This window comes from Convolutriloba macropyga, chromosome 1 (genome assembly GCF_964194025.1).
Source record: "Convolutriloba macropyga chromosome 1, txConMacr16.3, whole genome shotgun sequence".
Classification (NCBI taxonomy): domain Eukaryota; kingdom Metazoa; phylum Xenacoelomorpha; order Acoela; family Convolutidae; genus Convolutriloba; species Convolutriloba macropyga.
Genome location: NC_134468.1, coordinates 54,077,523 through 54,093,177, shown reverse-complemented (window position 1 = coordinate 54,093,177; position 15,655 = coordinate 54,077,523). Strand labels below are relative to the sequence as shown.

The 15,655-nt window shown below is 35.2% G+C and overlaps 2 protein-coding genes across 3 annotated transcripts in view; both read left to right on the top strand.

Annotated features, from left to right (window-relative positions):
- LOC142349769 (cAMP-dependent protein kinase type I-alpha regulatory subunit-like) overlaps nt 1-12,927 on the top strand; it is a 31,259-nt gene extending 18,332 nt beyond the window's left edge. The window contains exons 1-3 of one of the 2 annotated variants that reach the window (XM_075401542.1): nt 3,257-3,378; nt 12,206-12,266; nt 12,742-12,927. In XM_075401542.1, the coding sequence (XP_075257657.1) occupies nt 12,230-12,266; nt 12,742-12,896 (192 nt within the window). In that variant the 5' untranslated portion in view covers nt 3,257-3,378; nt 12,206-12,229 and the 3' untranslated portion in view covers nt 12,897-12,927. Of the gene's footprint in view, nt 1-3,256; nt 3,379-12,205; nt 12,267-12,741 lie in introns of those variants that run through there. The other variant, XM_075401534.1, reaches the window with a different exon arrangement.
- The window catches only part of LOC142349781 (uncharacterized), a 191,928-nt gene that overhangs the window by 46,265 nt on the left and 130,008 nt on the right, over nt 1-15,655 (top strand). The window lies entirely within an intron of this gene.

The window sequence follows — 15,655 nt, the reverse complement described above, 5'->3', positions numbered from 1 at the left end:
CGCTAAATTCCTCAAAGCAGAGTTCAGAACGAAGGGAGTGAACTCTAAAATGTAGACACCTTGAGATCAAGACATGCCGTTCTACGAAACTCAGAGGCATAAACAGGTTCCGTATTCATCCCAGAAATGTGAACTTTAGAGGCTTTTGGCCGCTTAGTTTGTTTTTTTTTCTCTAGCACAACAACCTCCAGGGAAAGCAGACAATTGGCCGTCCGAGAACAGACACCCTTTTAATTAAGCTCGGACATTGGAGCTTTTGATTTGTCGATCTCACTGGTGGGCTCATAAAGGTCACTCTCGGGAGACTAACGAGACCAGCGGAGCCTTATCAGCTGATTCCGAAGATCTCGATTTTCAGTATAATTGTCACAGGTTTTACATGCCTTGTAAGCATTTGCCTAAAGGGCTAAGGGGATGTGACAAGTCTGAAAACAGTCCTGAAAGGAATTCCATGAGAAGAAAGGCGAAAGGAAGTTTGAATATATAGATGAATATTTCCAGAATCGTTCACGTAACTCTGTTAACGTAATAAGGGTCAACTCTTGCCCTAATAACAGCCACCGTTGCCAAAAGATTGCAAATGAATCAAATTTTTCTGAGCATCATCATTTTTCATTTTTTCGAAAGCGCTCGGTTTGAAGAGCATTAAACCACAGTGATAAACGAGACCAAGATGTATAACTCTGGTCCCACAATGATGCGTCGCGAGCACCTTTTTACCCGAACTTCTGCACTTTGAAAAAAGTTCTCAAAAAGAGACCAGTGGTACATAATGAAGGTAAGTTATCACTAAAATCTAAATGACTGAAACCACTTAGAGCTTCGTGCAAACCGGCTACCAAATAGTCATCGCCACAGTGCATCCAGATGCCCTCAGAAAAACGGTACATGTTATGTACTATTAAATCACACGAAGTCACCGCATACTTAGGATAAACAGCTTTTGAAACCGGAATCATGCAACGATTATGGGTATAAATACACAAAATAACAGGAACTTTTGTGCAGTCTGAGAAGTCCAGACTGCGACCGAGTTTTTCACATTTGTGAACTTGAAGACCACCAACCACGTTTTTAGTATTGTTAACAACCAAAGAGCCAGATCTTAGAATTACATTGCGGTTTTCCGAACTGGACGCCTAAGAAATAAATCCATTCAATATCATCTGACGCGTTTTGTAACTTTCGTACTTGATGAAATCATCAATTCGTTTACGCAAAAGATTGCCAAGATGAAACTTTACCTGAGATTAGTTTACTAAGCTTGAAATAGCATCTGTGTGTACGTTTATTTCCGGACGTTGCTCTGTCATACGCTCAATGACAAAATAAACAACCGAGTAAATTGTCGGCCAAACTTTATATGAGCAGACGCTAACGGTGGTGTTCAGTTGTATACTATAATTGACACAGTAATAATCTCTGAAATCAGTTTTTCCACTAAGATAAATGTAATCAGCACATGATATCTATACCCCAGTATGTTCCGCAGAAGACTCAAGGATTGATTTAGTCTCGCACTGGCCGCAAGGAGTGAGGTAAATAGGTGATTGAGTCATTTTGAAAATCATGTTCTGGGAAACTGCCGGATGTTAATCTTTCACTGGGATAAGCCATTATTAAGATCATAGAGGTACGAGTTTGTACTAATTTAGCGAGTACTTTGGCGATGGTTATTTGTGCTTTTGTAACACCTAATGCGTGGATTTTGAAATTAAACTGGGGTAATCTAGTCAAAAGCCCATGTGAAATGAATTCCTGCTTTCTCCACTCTTACTCTGACACCAGGGGTGCTAATTGATAGTGTTGAATGACATTGGGGTGTTTTCAAAGCACCCCGGGAAAGTGACTAAAAATAACCCCAAAATTGTTGCACGTTACAAATTTTTGAAGTTTTGGAATTTGAAATTTTCAGTCGAAATTTTTCGAAAAGTTGATTTTGACTTGGGAATCAAACTCCAAGTGTTATACAAGTCTTGGCTAAGACTTGCTAGACTTGTAATACCTTTATTTAGACTTGTCCAGTACTGGGAAACGAAATAGGACTTGGTTTTTAGACTTGCCTAGTACTCTTCTTGACTTGGAATGGCATTCCAAAGAAATAAGCCGACAAGAAAAAGGGTTGGTGACAAATTCAACTGTTTAATCTAACTTCGAGTAAAACTTAGATATTTTGAAAAGAGTTGCTGCTCGGACAATTAATTTGGTATACAAAGTTTTTAAATGAAAGGATTGAGAACTTTCCGCAAAATTTTCCATGAAACCTAACTCATATGAACATCGAGATTGCGGGTAAGTTTTATTTCAACATTCTTTAGTATGAAAAGACTATGGGTCGATCGATATTGGGTAGCGAAAGACCGTTGTTCGACTTATGAAAATACTTCAAGTCAATCCTTACTAGGAGGTCAACTGTGTCTTTAAGGTAGGTAAATACCCCCGCCCCCAGGTCGACTTTATAAGTCTTTTCATAAAGTCGACCTCTCAACTGGGGTTGTAATGAACATTTTTTACTGTTTGGGTTGGAAAATTATGTGCGCCGATTTTCTTAACACACAACAAACACACAAAACAATAAACAAATTTATATTGCGCAGATCTCTATAGGCAGATTCATTCAATACTGAGAGAACACAAGATTAACTATTGCAGTAGCTCAATTATTTTACCAGGGAAAACTTGCCTGTGTGAAAATGGAAGAAAATGGTGGGTATCATCATCGGTTGGAAACTAAACATCAAAATACAAATAGAATTAAAGGGGCTTTTTGGGATTTTTTTGCGATAGATCACATGAACAAAGAGAGTAGCTAATTATTTTACCACCCACCAATTTAATTTACGATGCTTCTGATCATAAATCTTGGCCAATAAAATAAAACACATTGTTGTCCTGGAATTTTGTTCAGAGCTACAATTATAATTTTGCTTCTCAAAAATAGGGCTATACTTTATTTTTGCTTACCAACCATATTGAGCCTAATATCAGAGCAAGGTTAGTAGTAAAAAATTTACCTATAATATGTTTTAATTTATCAAAACTAACACTCTCCACACATAGCCAAATTTTGTTTGCGTTTGTCTATACAGTTCGTCACCTTAGAACAATATTTTTATAGAAATACAAAAGCGGCATTTTGTTTGACAACTGAACATGGCTCACGCTAAGTCAACAAATCCATTTCCCAAAGCTGTAAAAATCTAATTTTTAGTTTTTCCATACATACTCTCTCAAACACTTTCTAACATACTTTGGAACAATTTGCCAATACTCAGTTTTTAATATCCAGTGGGATTTAATTTGTAATGTGTAAATACGGTTTGAATATATCCCAATTTTGGAAAATAAATCACAATTATTGATTTGCGGATCAAATCGGTAAGAAAGTTGTTTGTAATCCAGTTAAACCTTATTAATCAAAATACGCATCGTTCTAACCCGGGTCGAGGTTTGGTCAAAAAATAATGTAAGATTAGCAATGAATAGCGGTGAAAAAAAATTTGTTTCACCGCAAAGCGCCCGCATCTCTTAGTGTTGAATGCGGCTTTTTAAATTTAAAAATTTTTTTTCACCGCATTCCTTACACCGGTTCGGACCTCTCTCCTCCTATAGGTTACTACTTTTATTTCCACTGCGCCATCTTTCACTTACTTCTATGCTCTTTCTATGCAGTAATTTTTAAAGCTGTGCAGTTGATTTTCTGTGCTCGACAACATTTGTTACCATTTGTTACTCTTTTCTGGGTCAATTCATATGTCAATTTTGTAATAAGTTTTTGACTCATCTAAAGAAGATTTCTTTACTCACTTAATCAAATTGTTTTTAAAGAAATATAACACAGCTTTAAACGTTCAAACACACAACTTTAAACGTTGCTGACGTAAAATCATTATCGAACGTTCGAAATAGTGCAAAATTACATGAATTCACAATAAATAGAAAGCTTTTGCCATTTTGTGCCACTCTTTGTCCTAGAATAACAATCATTCAATCTTCAAAACTTATCATCATGCTATCTGAAGATGCATACATGTCCCTTACAAAAGCCCAAACATGGGAAATTTACAAACTATTATACGAAAAACTTGATAAAAAAGAAAAACTTATTGACAATTATGTTAAAAAAGTTATCAAGTGAAGTCAGTGGGGACTCAACGTCATTGCCAACAACAATAGAAACCAAAACAGGTGGAGACTGAATCGGTAAGAGAGTACGATTTATTCGATCTTCCAGACATTTGTACAAATTTAATTTTGGGAAGCAGTATAATAGCAAAACCACAAACTGATAGTACGATTCCTAATGATATTGCCATTCACCCGTACCGCGGGTCAACAACAAATTAAAAATTTGCTATTGTCGAAAAATACAGTGAACAATAGTTGCATTCAGTAGGTCTGCAGGACGGTACAAATAGTTTTTTAAAATTTGACAGAAAACCTGCAGACGTCTTTGAACCCTTCAAAAAACTTGTCAACATGAGCCTTGAAAAGTTCAACCCGAACCAAATTGTTATATGCGAAATTATTTCAATGACAAACCTCAGCCAAAATGTTACTAAAAACGGTCGCACTGATGACTTCAATTCAATGATTCACAATCATTATGGAGGAAATGGCGAAAATATTAAGATCTATTAATTGAACCAAATGGTAAAAAATGTTGAAAACTACGACTCGATTTATCATGGTAAAGTACATCTCAACTTTCGGACAGGTGTACTTTTTCTCAAAAACAAATTATTAGCGGAAGTGCTACTGTTCTCAAATGAACTCATTACCAGCAAACGGGACAATGTTAAACTAACTTTGCGAAAGGAAACAAAACCAGCCAGGAAACAAACAACAAATCAACTGCAAAACTATCAGTGTGCAGCACAAGTACATGGAATTTCATCTCATGACCAACAATATAGCAACCATCTCAACTTGAACGGGTGGGACTATCAACAGAGATCAAAACCATACAACCAGGTTATCGACAGAAGAAACATTAAAAAACTATTCTAATTACGGCAGATGTAGCCCCTAGTGACACCTTGCGTCCCATTTTTTATGTTTCCTCTAAACTTAGAATGTCAGCAAATAGAAACGCCAAAGCGTTTTGTTTCTTAATTTTATTGAATACTAATGAGAAAAACAATCTTGCAGTTGGGAGTTCTGCTGTTGCTGGCCATCATTCGTCCCGCGTCAGCAGCAGCAAAATTCCCGGTAGTCTCTAGGACACCTGACAATTATCTCAAGGATAAGCTTTGCTATATGTTGATAAGAAAATTTGTATTAATTGCTACACTTTGGTTATATTTACTCGCCAAAAATTTTAATCCTCTGAAACTATTAAAATGTGGCGATGTTCACCCCAACCCCGGACCAGAACAAAATTATCAAAATTTTTTAACGGAAAACAGCAAACATACAAATTCTCTCTCCTTTGTCCACATAAATTGTCCAAGCATTAATAAAAAAGAGAACAATTGAAAAAGCTCTTGAGAAAAGTTTCGGACAACACAATTATTGGCCTAACTGAAACATGGCTTACAAGTGGTAACGACAACAGACTCTGGGAATTTGACAGTGCGAAGTATACTGACTTCCGCTATGATAGAGAACATAACCAAATCAATTAAATCCACAGAAAGTAAACAGTTTTCCCGAAATCGAAAAACACACTGAATCAATTTGGATTGAATTACAATACAACATTACACACGGTTTCAAAAACGTGTCATATACCTCAGTTACAACCCTAATAAAAAACATAATGAGTTTTTGGATTCTTTGGCGCTCCAAATTGATGCTGCTGTGAGCAAAAAAAGAGAGTGATTCTGATGGGTGATTATAATATGAACTATCTGAACAACAAAGAGCGAAATAATTTAGATAAAGTTTTGATCCCGTATGATCTGAAAGTGGTAAACGCTGAACCAACACGAGGAAAAAACCTTATCGACTATATCATAACAGAGGGTAATTACCAAATACAAAGTGCTCACACATTTATTTTGGAAACTAAAACAGACCACCAAGCTGTAGGTATAATAACACAAGAGTGCATCACAAAAACGGAAACCAATAATAAAAACGTATTTTGACAAATCGAAGTGCTTAATTAAAGATTTTACATCGGAGCTAAAAATTTGTGATTGGAATTCTGTTTGCAAAATGGAAAGTGCAGAAAAAATATCTTAACAATTCAATTCAATCGTGTCTTCTATCATTCAAAAACACGCTCCTTTAGTGATAAAATTTGTACAAAATAATAAAACCAAAATATCATTTCTAAAAGAAAAATCTATCAGAGACCTCTTCACGAACAGTGAATCGATAAAGAAAAAATGGCGTGTCATTAATGATACTCGAAACACAACATTCTCTAAGAACAACATTTTCAGCCTAAAAAACTAATTTGGCAAAATTCTGTTTGACAAAAAACATATAGTAAATTTTATTAAACTATCGTTTCTCCAAGTTAGGTGACTACTTCGGCAAAGCCAGACCGTATGAAAAGTCAACTCGAACCAATAACAGAAAAACTTTTAGTTTTCGATTTGTCACATCGAAAGAGGTTTTGCATCATCTGAAAACACTGAATAATTCAAAGCCACTTGGACCCACAGAGATACCCGTTTCGGCTCTCAAGGATGGCAAGGATGTTTTAATGCATCCCCTCACCTATTCGTTCAATGCTTTTTTGAAAGAAGAAAAATTTCCCTGTGACCTTGAAAAAGCCAATATTACACCGCTTTTTAAAAAAGGTGATTGAACTCAACCTGAGAACTACATGACTATATCAATATCCAGTTCACTTTCCGAAATGTTTGAAAGACTACTTAGAGATCAAATAGTTGAATTTTTATTAGAAAACAATGTTCATTCCCGAACGCAGTTTGGTTTTCGATCCAAAATATCAACAATGGATGACCTTGTTTATAGCACTAAAAATTTTATATATCTAATTGAACAAAATAAATACGTTACCACAGCACTACTAGATCTATCTAAAGCGTTTGATTCAATTAATAACATCATTTTGAAATTAAAACTAGAGGAATCAGGATTCAGCACAAAGGCTCAAATGTTGATACTTGACTACTTGTCTAATCGTCTTAAGAGAACAAAAGCTAACGGCATTGAATTAGATTGCATTCAACTTTATCAAGGTGTGCCTCACGGAACGATACTCGGGCCACTACTATTCAATCTTTAAATAAACGACCTGAGATTGAAAAAACCAAATGATTGTCAACTAGTACAATATGCTGATGACACACTGATTTTTACGTCCAAACATGTATTGCTAATTGCCAAAAACGATTAGAAAAAGCCTTAACTTTAATTATTGATTATTACGAAATGCCTAGTCTAACGGTGAATGCATCAAAAACAGAGTTCAATTTTTTTGTAAAAAATCTAGAGCTCTCCATACCACTGATATAGAACTTCAGTTAGGAAATTGTTGCATTCGTAAATCTGAATCAATCAAATACTTGGGGGTTATCCATAGATTCAGCGTTAAAATATCAAGATGAAGTGAAAAGAATACTACGTAAAATGGCATGTGGTATAAAAACCCTATATTCCTTACGAGAGGTAATATCAGATAACTACAAAGTTTTGACTCTGAATGCACTTGCCGTTAGCCACTTTCATTAATCTGCGGTTCTCCTGAATGGAATTAAAAAGAACCTAATAAGATCACTCGAAAAACAGTTAAGCTGGGGTGTGAAAGCTTGTTTTCATAGAAAGAAATTTGATAGTTCTCTAGTTCTTGAAATTAATAACAAAATTTTACCGAAAAATTTTCTTCAATATCAAACTTCAATCCAGCTATTTAGAAAACTGCGTATTCAAGTGAGGTACAATAGTTTATAACAAATTGGTAATGAATGAACAATATTCTCAATATCTCTAAAATGATCATAAATGCGATAAAGCGAAACACAATCTAAAACAATTTTTTTTGAATTGTTTTTAAATAACCCAAGTGTAACACCAATATCTTCTTTATCTTGGAAAGACTTTAAATTTGAATTAAAATGTTTTCTGTTTATACATAGCTTCGACACTGCCTCTGATATTTGATCGTTATTTGATTAAAACCAGATGGAAATTCAGTGTTCTCTTTTTTTATTATTTCCTGTGAATTTAACATAAGCATTGAATTTAGCGGCAAAAATGTGTAAGATTTGCAATATTAGCGGTGAATTTTTTTTCAACGGATCCTGGTAGCGCTGAATTTTTTTCACCCCATCCCTGTCTGAATTTTTTCACCGCATTCTGCTGGTGCCCGTGAAAAATTTTCTTTCACGATGAATTTTTGTATTTTGATATATTGACAATAAAAATATTGCACAAAATTAGCTACTTTACCAAAATCGAGCGCAATTGAATCAATCGAGTTCAATTGGAGCGCAACCCGTGTTGGCAAAAGTGTCCAAACTTTAAACGCGGAATTAATATTCAAGCTGTGTAACCTACTTTCGCGTGCTATGTTTAACTATTCTGCTCAATTTAGGTATCCCTTTTTCGCACTCAGCGTTACCCACTTCAACACTGAATGTATCTGAATTTCGCAATGAAAGTATATATATAACCCGCAGTGTTTCCTAGTTTACTGTTTAATGCGCTCTTTTGAGTATGTAAATGTGGTCTGAAGTTTTAATAATTGATAGCAGTTAAGAGCAATTAATAAGGGTTTAAAAGTTAATATGATACAATTTAGGGCTCAAAGTTTCCCCAGTGTTTTGGATTGTAGGTCGGGAACTGAGATTCATATCACCACACACTCCCAAAGCCTCTCTGTAGATTTTTTTCCGAATTATTGATGTTTGCAAATTTTTTCAAAGCTTTTTTACGACTATGAAATATAAGCCTATAAAGTTCGGAAATCTTGCATAATCGCGAAAATGAGCAAAGAAACTTGGTTCGCAAGTCACTAATTTTTACGAAAATTATGAGCAGGTAAATTAAAATAAATCTATTCGAACACCAACAGTCGTCATGCTAGTTAAAATAACTTCAAAGTGGGCGTTAAAATTTCTGATTCTTGTCTCCGAAGGCAGAATGCCCTGTCAAAAGAAACAAAAACAAATGTGCGCTTACCAGGTCTAGATTCAGGTCATGACATAACTTGATAAATGATGTTGAAAGCAAAAACCGCATTTATATTAGCAGTTAAATCTGGTTTTAAGCTCTATTAATTAATAGCAAATAAGTCATAATACAAACAGCTAATTCGCTGATCGCTGATTTGACTAACTTTCCATCTAAAAACCAAGTTTCATGCGGCAGCAACTTTTTAACTACCCTTGTTCGTCCATAGTCACTAAGATTCACATATGAAATCACATTTGAATTGATTACACTCTTTTGCTATTTTTCGATTAATGTGTGGTTTCTGATTGAGATTAACAATCAAAATTTATTCAATTAATTTAATTCAAATGTGCAGCAGATAAGGACCGAAATACGGAAGAGGTGTTTTTCATTAATGTCACATATGAAGAGTTTACTGTTCTTCTCTTCAAAGTTTTTTTTTCGATTTAACGGTTGGTTTCCAATTGGATTCAGCAAATTAAATTTTCAATTGAGGTGAATAAAATTTTTGTCTCATTACAGGTTTCCATTGACACGTGTCCATTAACAGGTGTTTTTTAAATTTTTTCTTAAAAATGCCACTATTCATCCTGAGCAAATTTTGACTTGTTGATATTCTTCTGAAAAATTTTAAGTAACAACAATTTACCACGGTTAAAATGATGAAAGTATCACTTTTTTTTATCAATTAAGGGTTTTTTGAGAAATTGAGATATTTTTAGGACTAATGTCCAGTGTCAATTGTCTTCTAATTTATGACTGAAAAATCTCTCTAGAGGGATTTTTCGGACAAACAAAGCAGTTCGCTGCTCATCAGAAAGATTAAATTCAGAATGATTAAAATTGAAATTTTGGCAATTTGAGCGATACAAAAATTTTTAGGGCTATAGAAACGCTCTCTCTACAACGAACACTCTGAAACTTTGAAGGGTTTGACGTGAAATAAGATTTGAACTACAGATTTTGATTTCTATATGAGTTAGTATGAGTGAAAAATGATACTCTTCTAATGGTGTACTATTAAGCTTTAAACCACTTATACATGCTCATTTATTCCACTTATACGCTTTAATCCAATTTTTACGCTCTATTAAAAAAGCGTTAAATAACTTCTACAAACTCAAAAGTGGGTATATAAATTATCTAAGCCCTATTGGGGATATTCAACCATGCTTTATTGTGCTCAATTAATGAAGCTTTAAATCACATTTCCATGCTCAAAAGCGCTTGTTATAATAGATGCAAATGGGGATTACAGATAAATTTAATGCGAAAAGTAGATTCTAATCTGAGCAAAATTGTACTAGAAGAATTGTCATCTAATTGCTGCCTTGAAATTATATCAATTTCACAAAACTGCAGGAACCACGTTTGTGAAAATTAGCTATTAAACGTGTCTCTTACGTTTGCTCTAATTTTATTAAGCGTGTCTCCTCCTGTTTTGTATATATTTTCCGAGCGAGATATACTAAATTCCAAATTTTGGGGTAACCCTAATGTTGTTTCTGCGTCCTAATGTTGTTTGAATCGATTTTAATGCTACAATGAGCTAAACAATGATATAAACTCCTCATTATTTTCAAAAACTAATTATAATGACAGTACAAAATTTGACACATTTTTTATACGCCCTAATAATCAGAAAACAATAGTTTTTTTGGTCCATTTTAGTAAATGTAATCAATTTTTACTTTTTAATCAGAGCGTTTCCTTTGTTATTCAGGGCAGTCTTCTGAGAAAGAAGAAAATGTACAAAGAGTTTCTGAAGAAAATCGACTTCCTAAGTTTCAGCAGATAAGGACCGAAATAAGTTTGAGATATTTTTCATTAAAGTCAAAAATGAAAGGTTTACTGTGTTTTTCTTTTTTCAATTTTTTTCGATATAATGACTGATTTCCAATTGCATTCAGCAAATTAATTTTTCAAATGAGGTGATTGTCTCCTCACAGGTGTCCATTGACAGGTGTCCATTAACAGGTGTTTTTTTTTATTTTTTTTCTTAAAAATCCCTCTATTCATCCTGAGACAAATTTGACTTGTTGACATTGTTCTGAAAAATTTTAAGTAACAAAATTTTACCACGGTTAACTAGATGAAATGTTTTCTTTAATCAACTTAGGGTTTTTCAGAAAGTGAGATATTTTTAGGACTAGTGTCCAGTATCAATTGTCTACTAATTTTTTACTGAAATATTACTCAAGAGGGATTTTTCGGACAAAATAAAGGAGTTCGCTGATCATCAAAAGGTTTCAATTTAGAATAATTAGATTTGAACCTTTGGTGATTTGAGCGATAAGAAAATTTTTAGGGCTATAGCAACTATTTCTCTACAACAAACTCTCTCAAACTTTGAAGGGATTGACGTAAAATTAGATTTAAACTACGGATTTTGGTTTCTATATGAGTTTTATGAGTGACAAATGATACTCTCACTTCTATATGGTGTATTATTAAGCTTTAAACCACTTATACATACTCATTTATTCGACTTTAACGCTTTAATCCAATTTTTACGCTCTAATAAAACTTTTACAAACTCAGAAGCGCGCATCAATATTATCTAAGCCCTATTGGGGATATACAACCCCCTTATTATGCTCAATTAATGGACCTTTAAATCACATTTCCTTGCTCAAAAGCGCTTTAAATTAGATACAATTGCGGATTACAGATACATTTATAGCAAAAAATAGGTTCTAATCTGAGCAAAATTGTACTAAAAGAATTGTCATCTAATTCCTCACTTGAAAGTATCTCAATTTCGCAAAACTGGAGGAACCACGTTTGTGAAAAATAGCTACTAAGCGTGTCTCTTACTTTTGCTCCAATTTTAATAAGCGTGTCTCCTCCTTTTTTGCATATATTTTCCGAGCGAGCTATACTAAGTTCCAAGTTTTGGGGTATACCTCTGCGTCTTAATGCTGTCTGTATTAATGATTGATATAAGCTTTTTTCTCACCATTTTCAAAAATTCAGTATGCTGACAGGACAAAATTTGACCACTTTTTTTTGTACGCCATAGTAATCAGAAGACAATAGTTTATATGTTCATTTTAGTAAATGAATTCAATTTTTACTTTTTAATCAGAATGTTTCGTTTGTTATTCAGGGCAGTCTTCTGAGAAAGAGGAAAATGTACGAAGAGTTTCTGAAGAAAATCGACTTCCTGGGTGAGCGAGTTATTTTTTTCTTCATTAACCGCTGAGTAGACCTGTTTTGATATCCAGCCCATAAATAATTTTCTGTGCCTAACTAAATTCGGTTATAGTTCTCGAGGTGAATTCAAAATTACTCTAGGAGCCAGCTAAGGTCTGATCATAGTTCTTTATGATCTGGAAGAGTCTGATCATACTCCAAGACCTCGACCTGGGAAAATGCCATTTTTTTCTCTCGTTCATATATGGAATCCTAAGTCATTGTTGACTTTATAGAATTCCCACCCCTCTCCCAGTTTTTTAAAAATACTTCATGAAGTGGGGAGCAGTTCTCTCAAACATCGGGTATACAGATATGCGATTTATTTGACTATTCTGTAAACTAGACTGTAAACTAAAGGCGGTGGATAAGTGCGTATCGAATAGGTTTACCAAAGAAGCGCATTTTTTGTTGAAGAGGTAAAGGTTATATGATGATTTGTGTTGTCAGCTGAGTTGGACTCGTGGGAACTGCTTACATTGGCAGATGCACTACAGCCTGTTTCCTACACTGACGGGAGCACTGTATTCAAACAGGGGGAGCAAGGAGAGGATTTCTTCATCATAGTCACTGTACTCTACTACTACTACTTCTCATATAAATAAAGGATCAGAACTTTAATAAATATAGCCATTTTCTCAGGTCCTTGTACTATTTTTTGATTGACACCATCGTGTGTTTTTATTATATATTGCAAACTTAACAACTACTAACAACATTGATAGAAAATGTTGAATTTTTTGAACTTGAACATTCCCAGGTTGAGGTCCAGACCCAAATTGGTTTATGATCAGACCCAGTCGAGCACACACCCGTGTGCTCCCAGACAGAAATTACAGGGTCTGGAAGGAAGTTCGAGCGCGCTACAGTATGGACGATGGTCTGATCAAAGGTCGATTTCGTCTGAAAAGTCTGACCATAGGCCGATTCGAGCGCACATGGGTCTGATCAGAGGCGACTTCGAGCGCAATTATGTCTGATCATAACCTCTTCGAGCGCACTTTTGTCTGATCAGAGGCAAGTTCGAGCGCAATTGGGTCTGATCATAACCTCTTCGAGCGCACTTGGTTCTGATCAGAAATGTTTTCGAACGCAATTGGGTCTGATCAGGGACCATTTCGAGCGCATTATTTTTTTCATTTTTTTTGTTTTTTTTTACTACTGAGAGTTGTTGGCTCTGCCAAGAGGCAGCCATAAAGCAACGTTCTGATCAAGAACACATCTAAAGTCCGATAGCTCTGATCAAAAAAGGAGTCCAGCTTATAGTAAAGGCCGGTCCCCTTCAGAGGAAATTTTGACCACGATATTTCTTATGAAAAGCTATCTAAACTCATTCATTGAGTCAGAAACAAACACTAAACGGTACACTAGATAGAAATTTGTTCTCAACAGTTGGGTTTTGTTTTCTTTAGCAATGCTTTTTTATTTGATTTTTTCCTTAGATGAAGTAAATACTGCAAACATAAGTTTTTATGAAATGAATTTATTATAGCACAATTAGGAGATTTTTTCAATAGTAAAATCTTTCTCTGATCAGACTATTTCGAGCGCACTTGAGTCTGATCAGAAACGGTTTCGAGCGCTCTGCAGTCTGATCATAAATGGCTGCAAGCGCAACTGGGTCTGACCATGAATGCTTCGAGCGCAACTGGGTCTGATCATAACCTCATCGAGCGCACGCACTTGAGTCTGATCATAGTCTGATTAAGGTCTGGGCTATAGACTGAATTTGAGTCTGCACCATGGTCTGAAGATGGTCTGATCAGAACACCTTCGGTCTGAAAAATCTGATCAGAGACTTTTTGTGTCTGGAAAGTCTGATCAGAGTTAACTTGGGTCTGGAAAGTCTGATCAGCGTGAATTGCCGTCTGGAAAGTCTGATCAGAAATAATTTCGGTCTGGAAAGTCTGATCAGACGAAAATTTGGGTCTGGACCTCAACCTGAGTTATAGGCCAATCCAAAGTCGACCCGGACCAATATCGGTCAATCTAAAATCAACCTTGACCAATGCCGTCGACCTAGGGTCGATCATGACCAATATCATTGACATAAAGTCGACCATGACCAATATGTCTAAGTTTTTTGTGACTAAAAACCTGTTCACCCAACAACTGTTCGGATTCCTTTCTCACCGCTTCTGTGCACACACTATAGGAAAAATAACTGATTACATCAGAGAAAGTATCGAGCGTAAACAACAAGAGCATGCAATTTTTCTGGATCTTTCAAAAGTTTTTGATGCACTGGATCACAAAATTCTCTTGGAAAAACTAGAGAGATATGGATTCTGTGGGCGAATTCCAGAAATATTGATAAACTGTATGTCCAACAGAGTTCAATATGTCTGTCGTCGAGGAAAAAGTACTGGAACATTAGCAATTGAAACTGGTGTTCCTCAGGGCTCAATCTTGGGTCCGTTTTTGTTTCTCGTTTATATAAACGCCCTACCAAATCAAATTAAGCAAAACAGAGTTAATCTTTTTGCTGACGATACCACACTAGTGAGCGCACGGAAAGAATTTGACGTTATCAATCAAGAATTGATCACTTTGTGTGTGTATTGATGACTCAAAGTGCGTACTGATGCATTTCGGTAAGAGTTGCAAGTCAGAGGGTACATTAAAATTATAGGAGCAAGAAATAGCAAATGCAAATACCTTGGAGTTTATCTAGACCCAAAACTGAAGTACAAAGAATACATAGCGTAGATAACGAAGAAATTGAACAAAATTTGTGGCAATTTATACCGAGTGAGGAACCTTTTCACCATTGAACTCATGTTAACGTTTATCATTTAAAATCAATCATAACTTATGGTCTTCGTATATATGGAAGTGCTAGCAAAACAGATTTACAGCGTCTCGAAAGCTGCCATAGAAGGATAATTAGAGCTATCTTTTTCAAACGAATTATTCGAATCGCCCTTGAAATTCCTCACTGAAAGCTCAACTATGATTCCTGCCTATAATACTCGTTGCGGCGCACGGGGAATATTACCCTCTCAATACAGTAGAACACGCACTAAGGAAAAGTCACTGGAAAACACGCTCAGAAAGGCATACAACTGTTTAAAATGCGCAAACTTGCTACCAATCAAAAATAATTTTGCGCTCTAAATCGAGCGTCGCCTTGATTCTCAAAATGCCTGCTAAAACTTTCATACCAGACAACAAATATTTGTTTTAATTTGATTTTCTAGGATCTAAGATTTCATTTATAAATAAACCACGAACTTGGTATCTCTAGGGGCAACGACAATGAAGAACCAAATGGCTCCTTCGTTGTCCCTATCGATTGTTCGGTTAACATATTTTTTATTGTACTTATCATAAAATACTGTTGCTTCAACAATCGGTTAAAAAA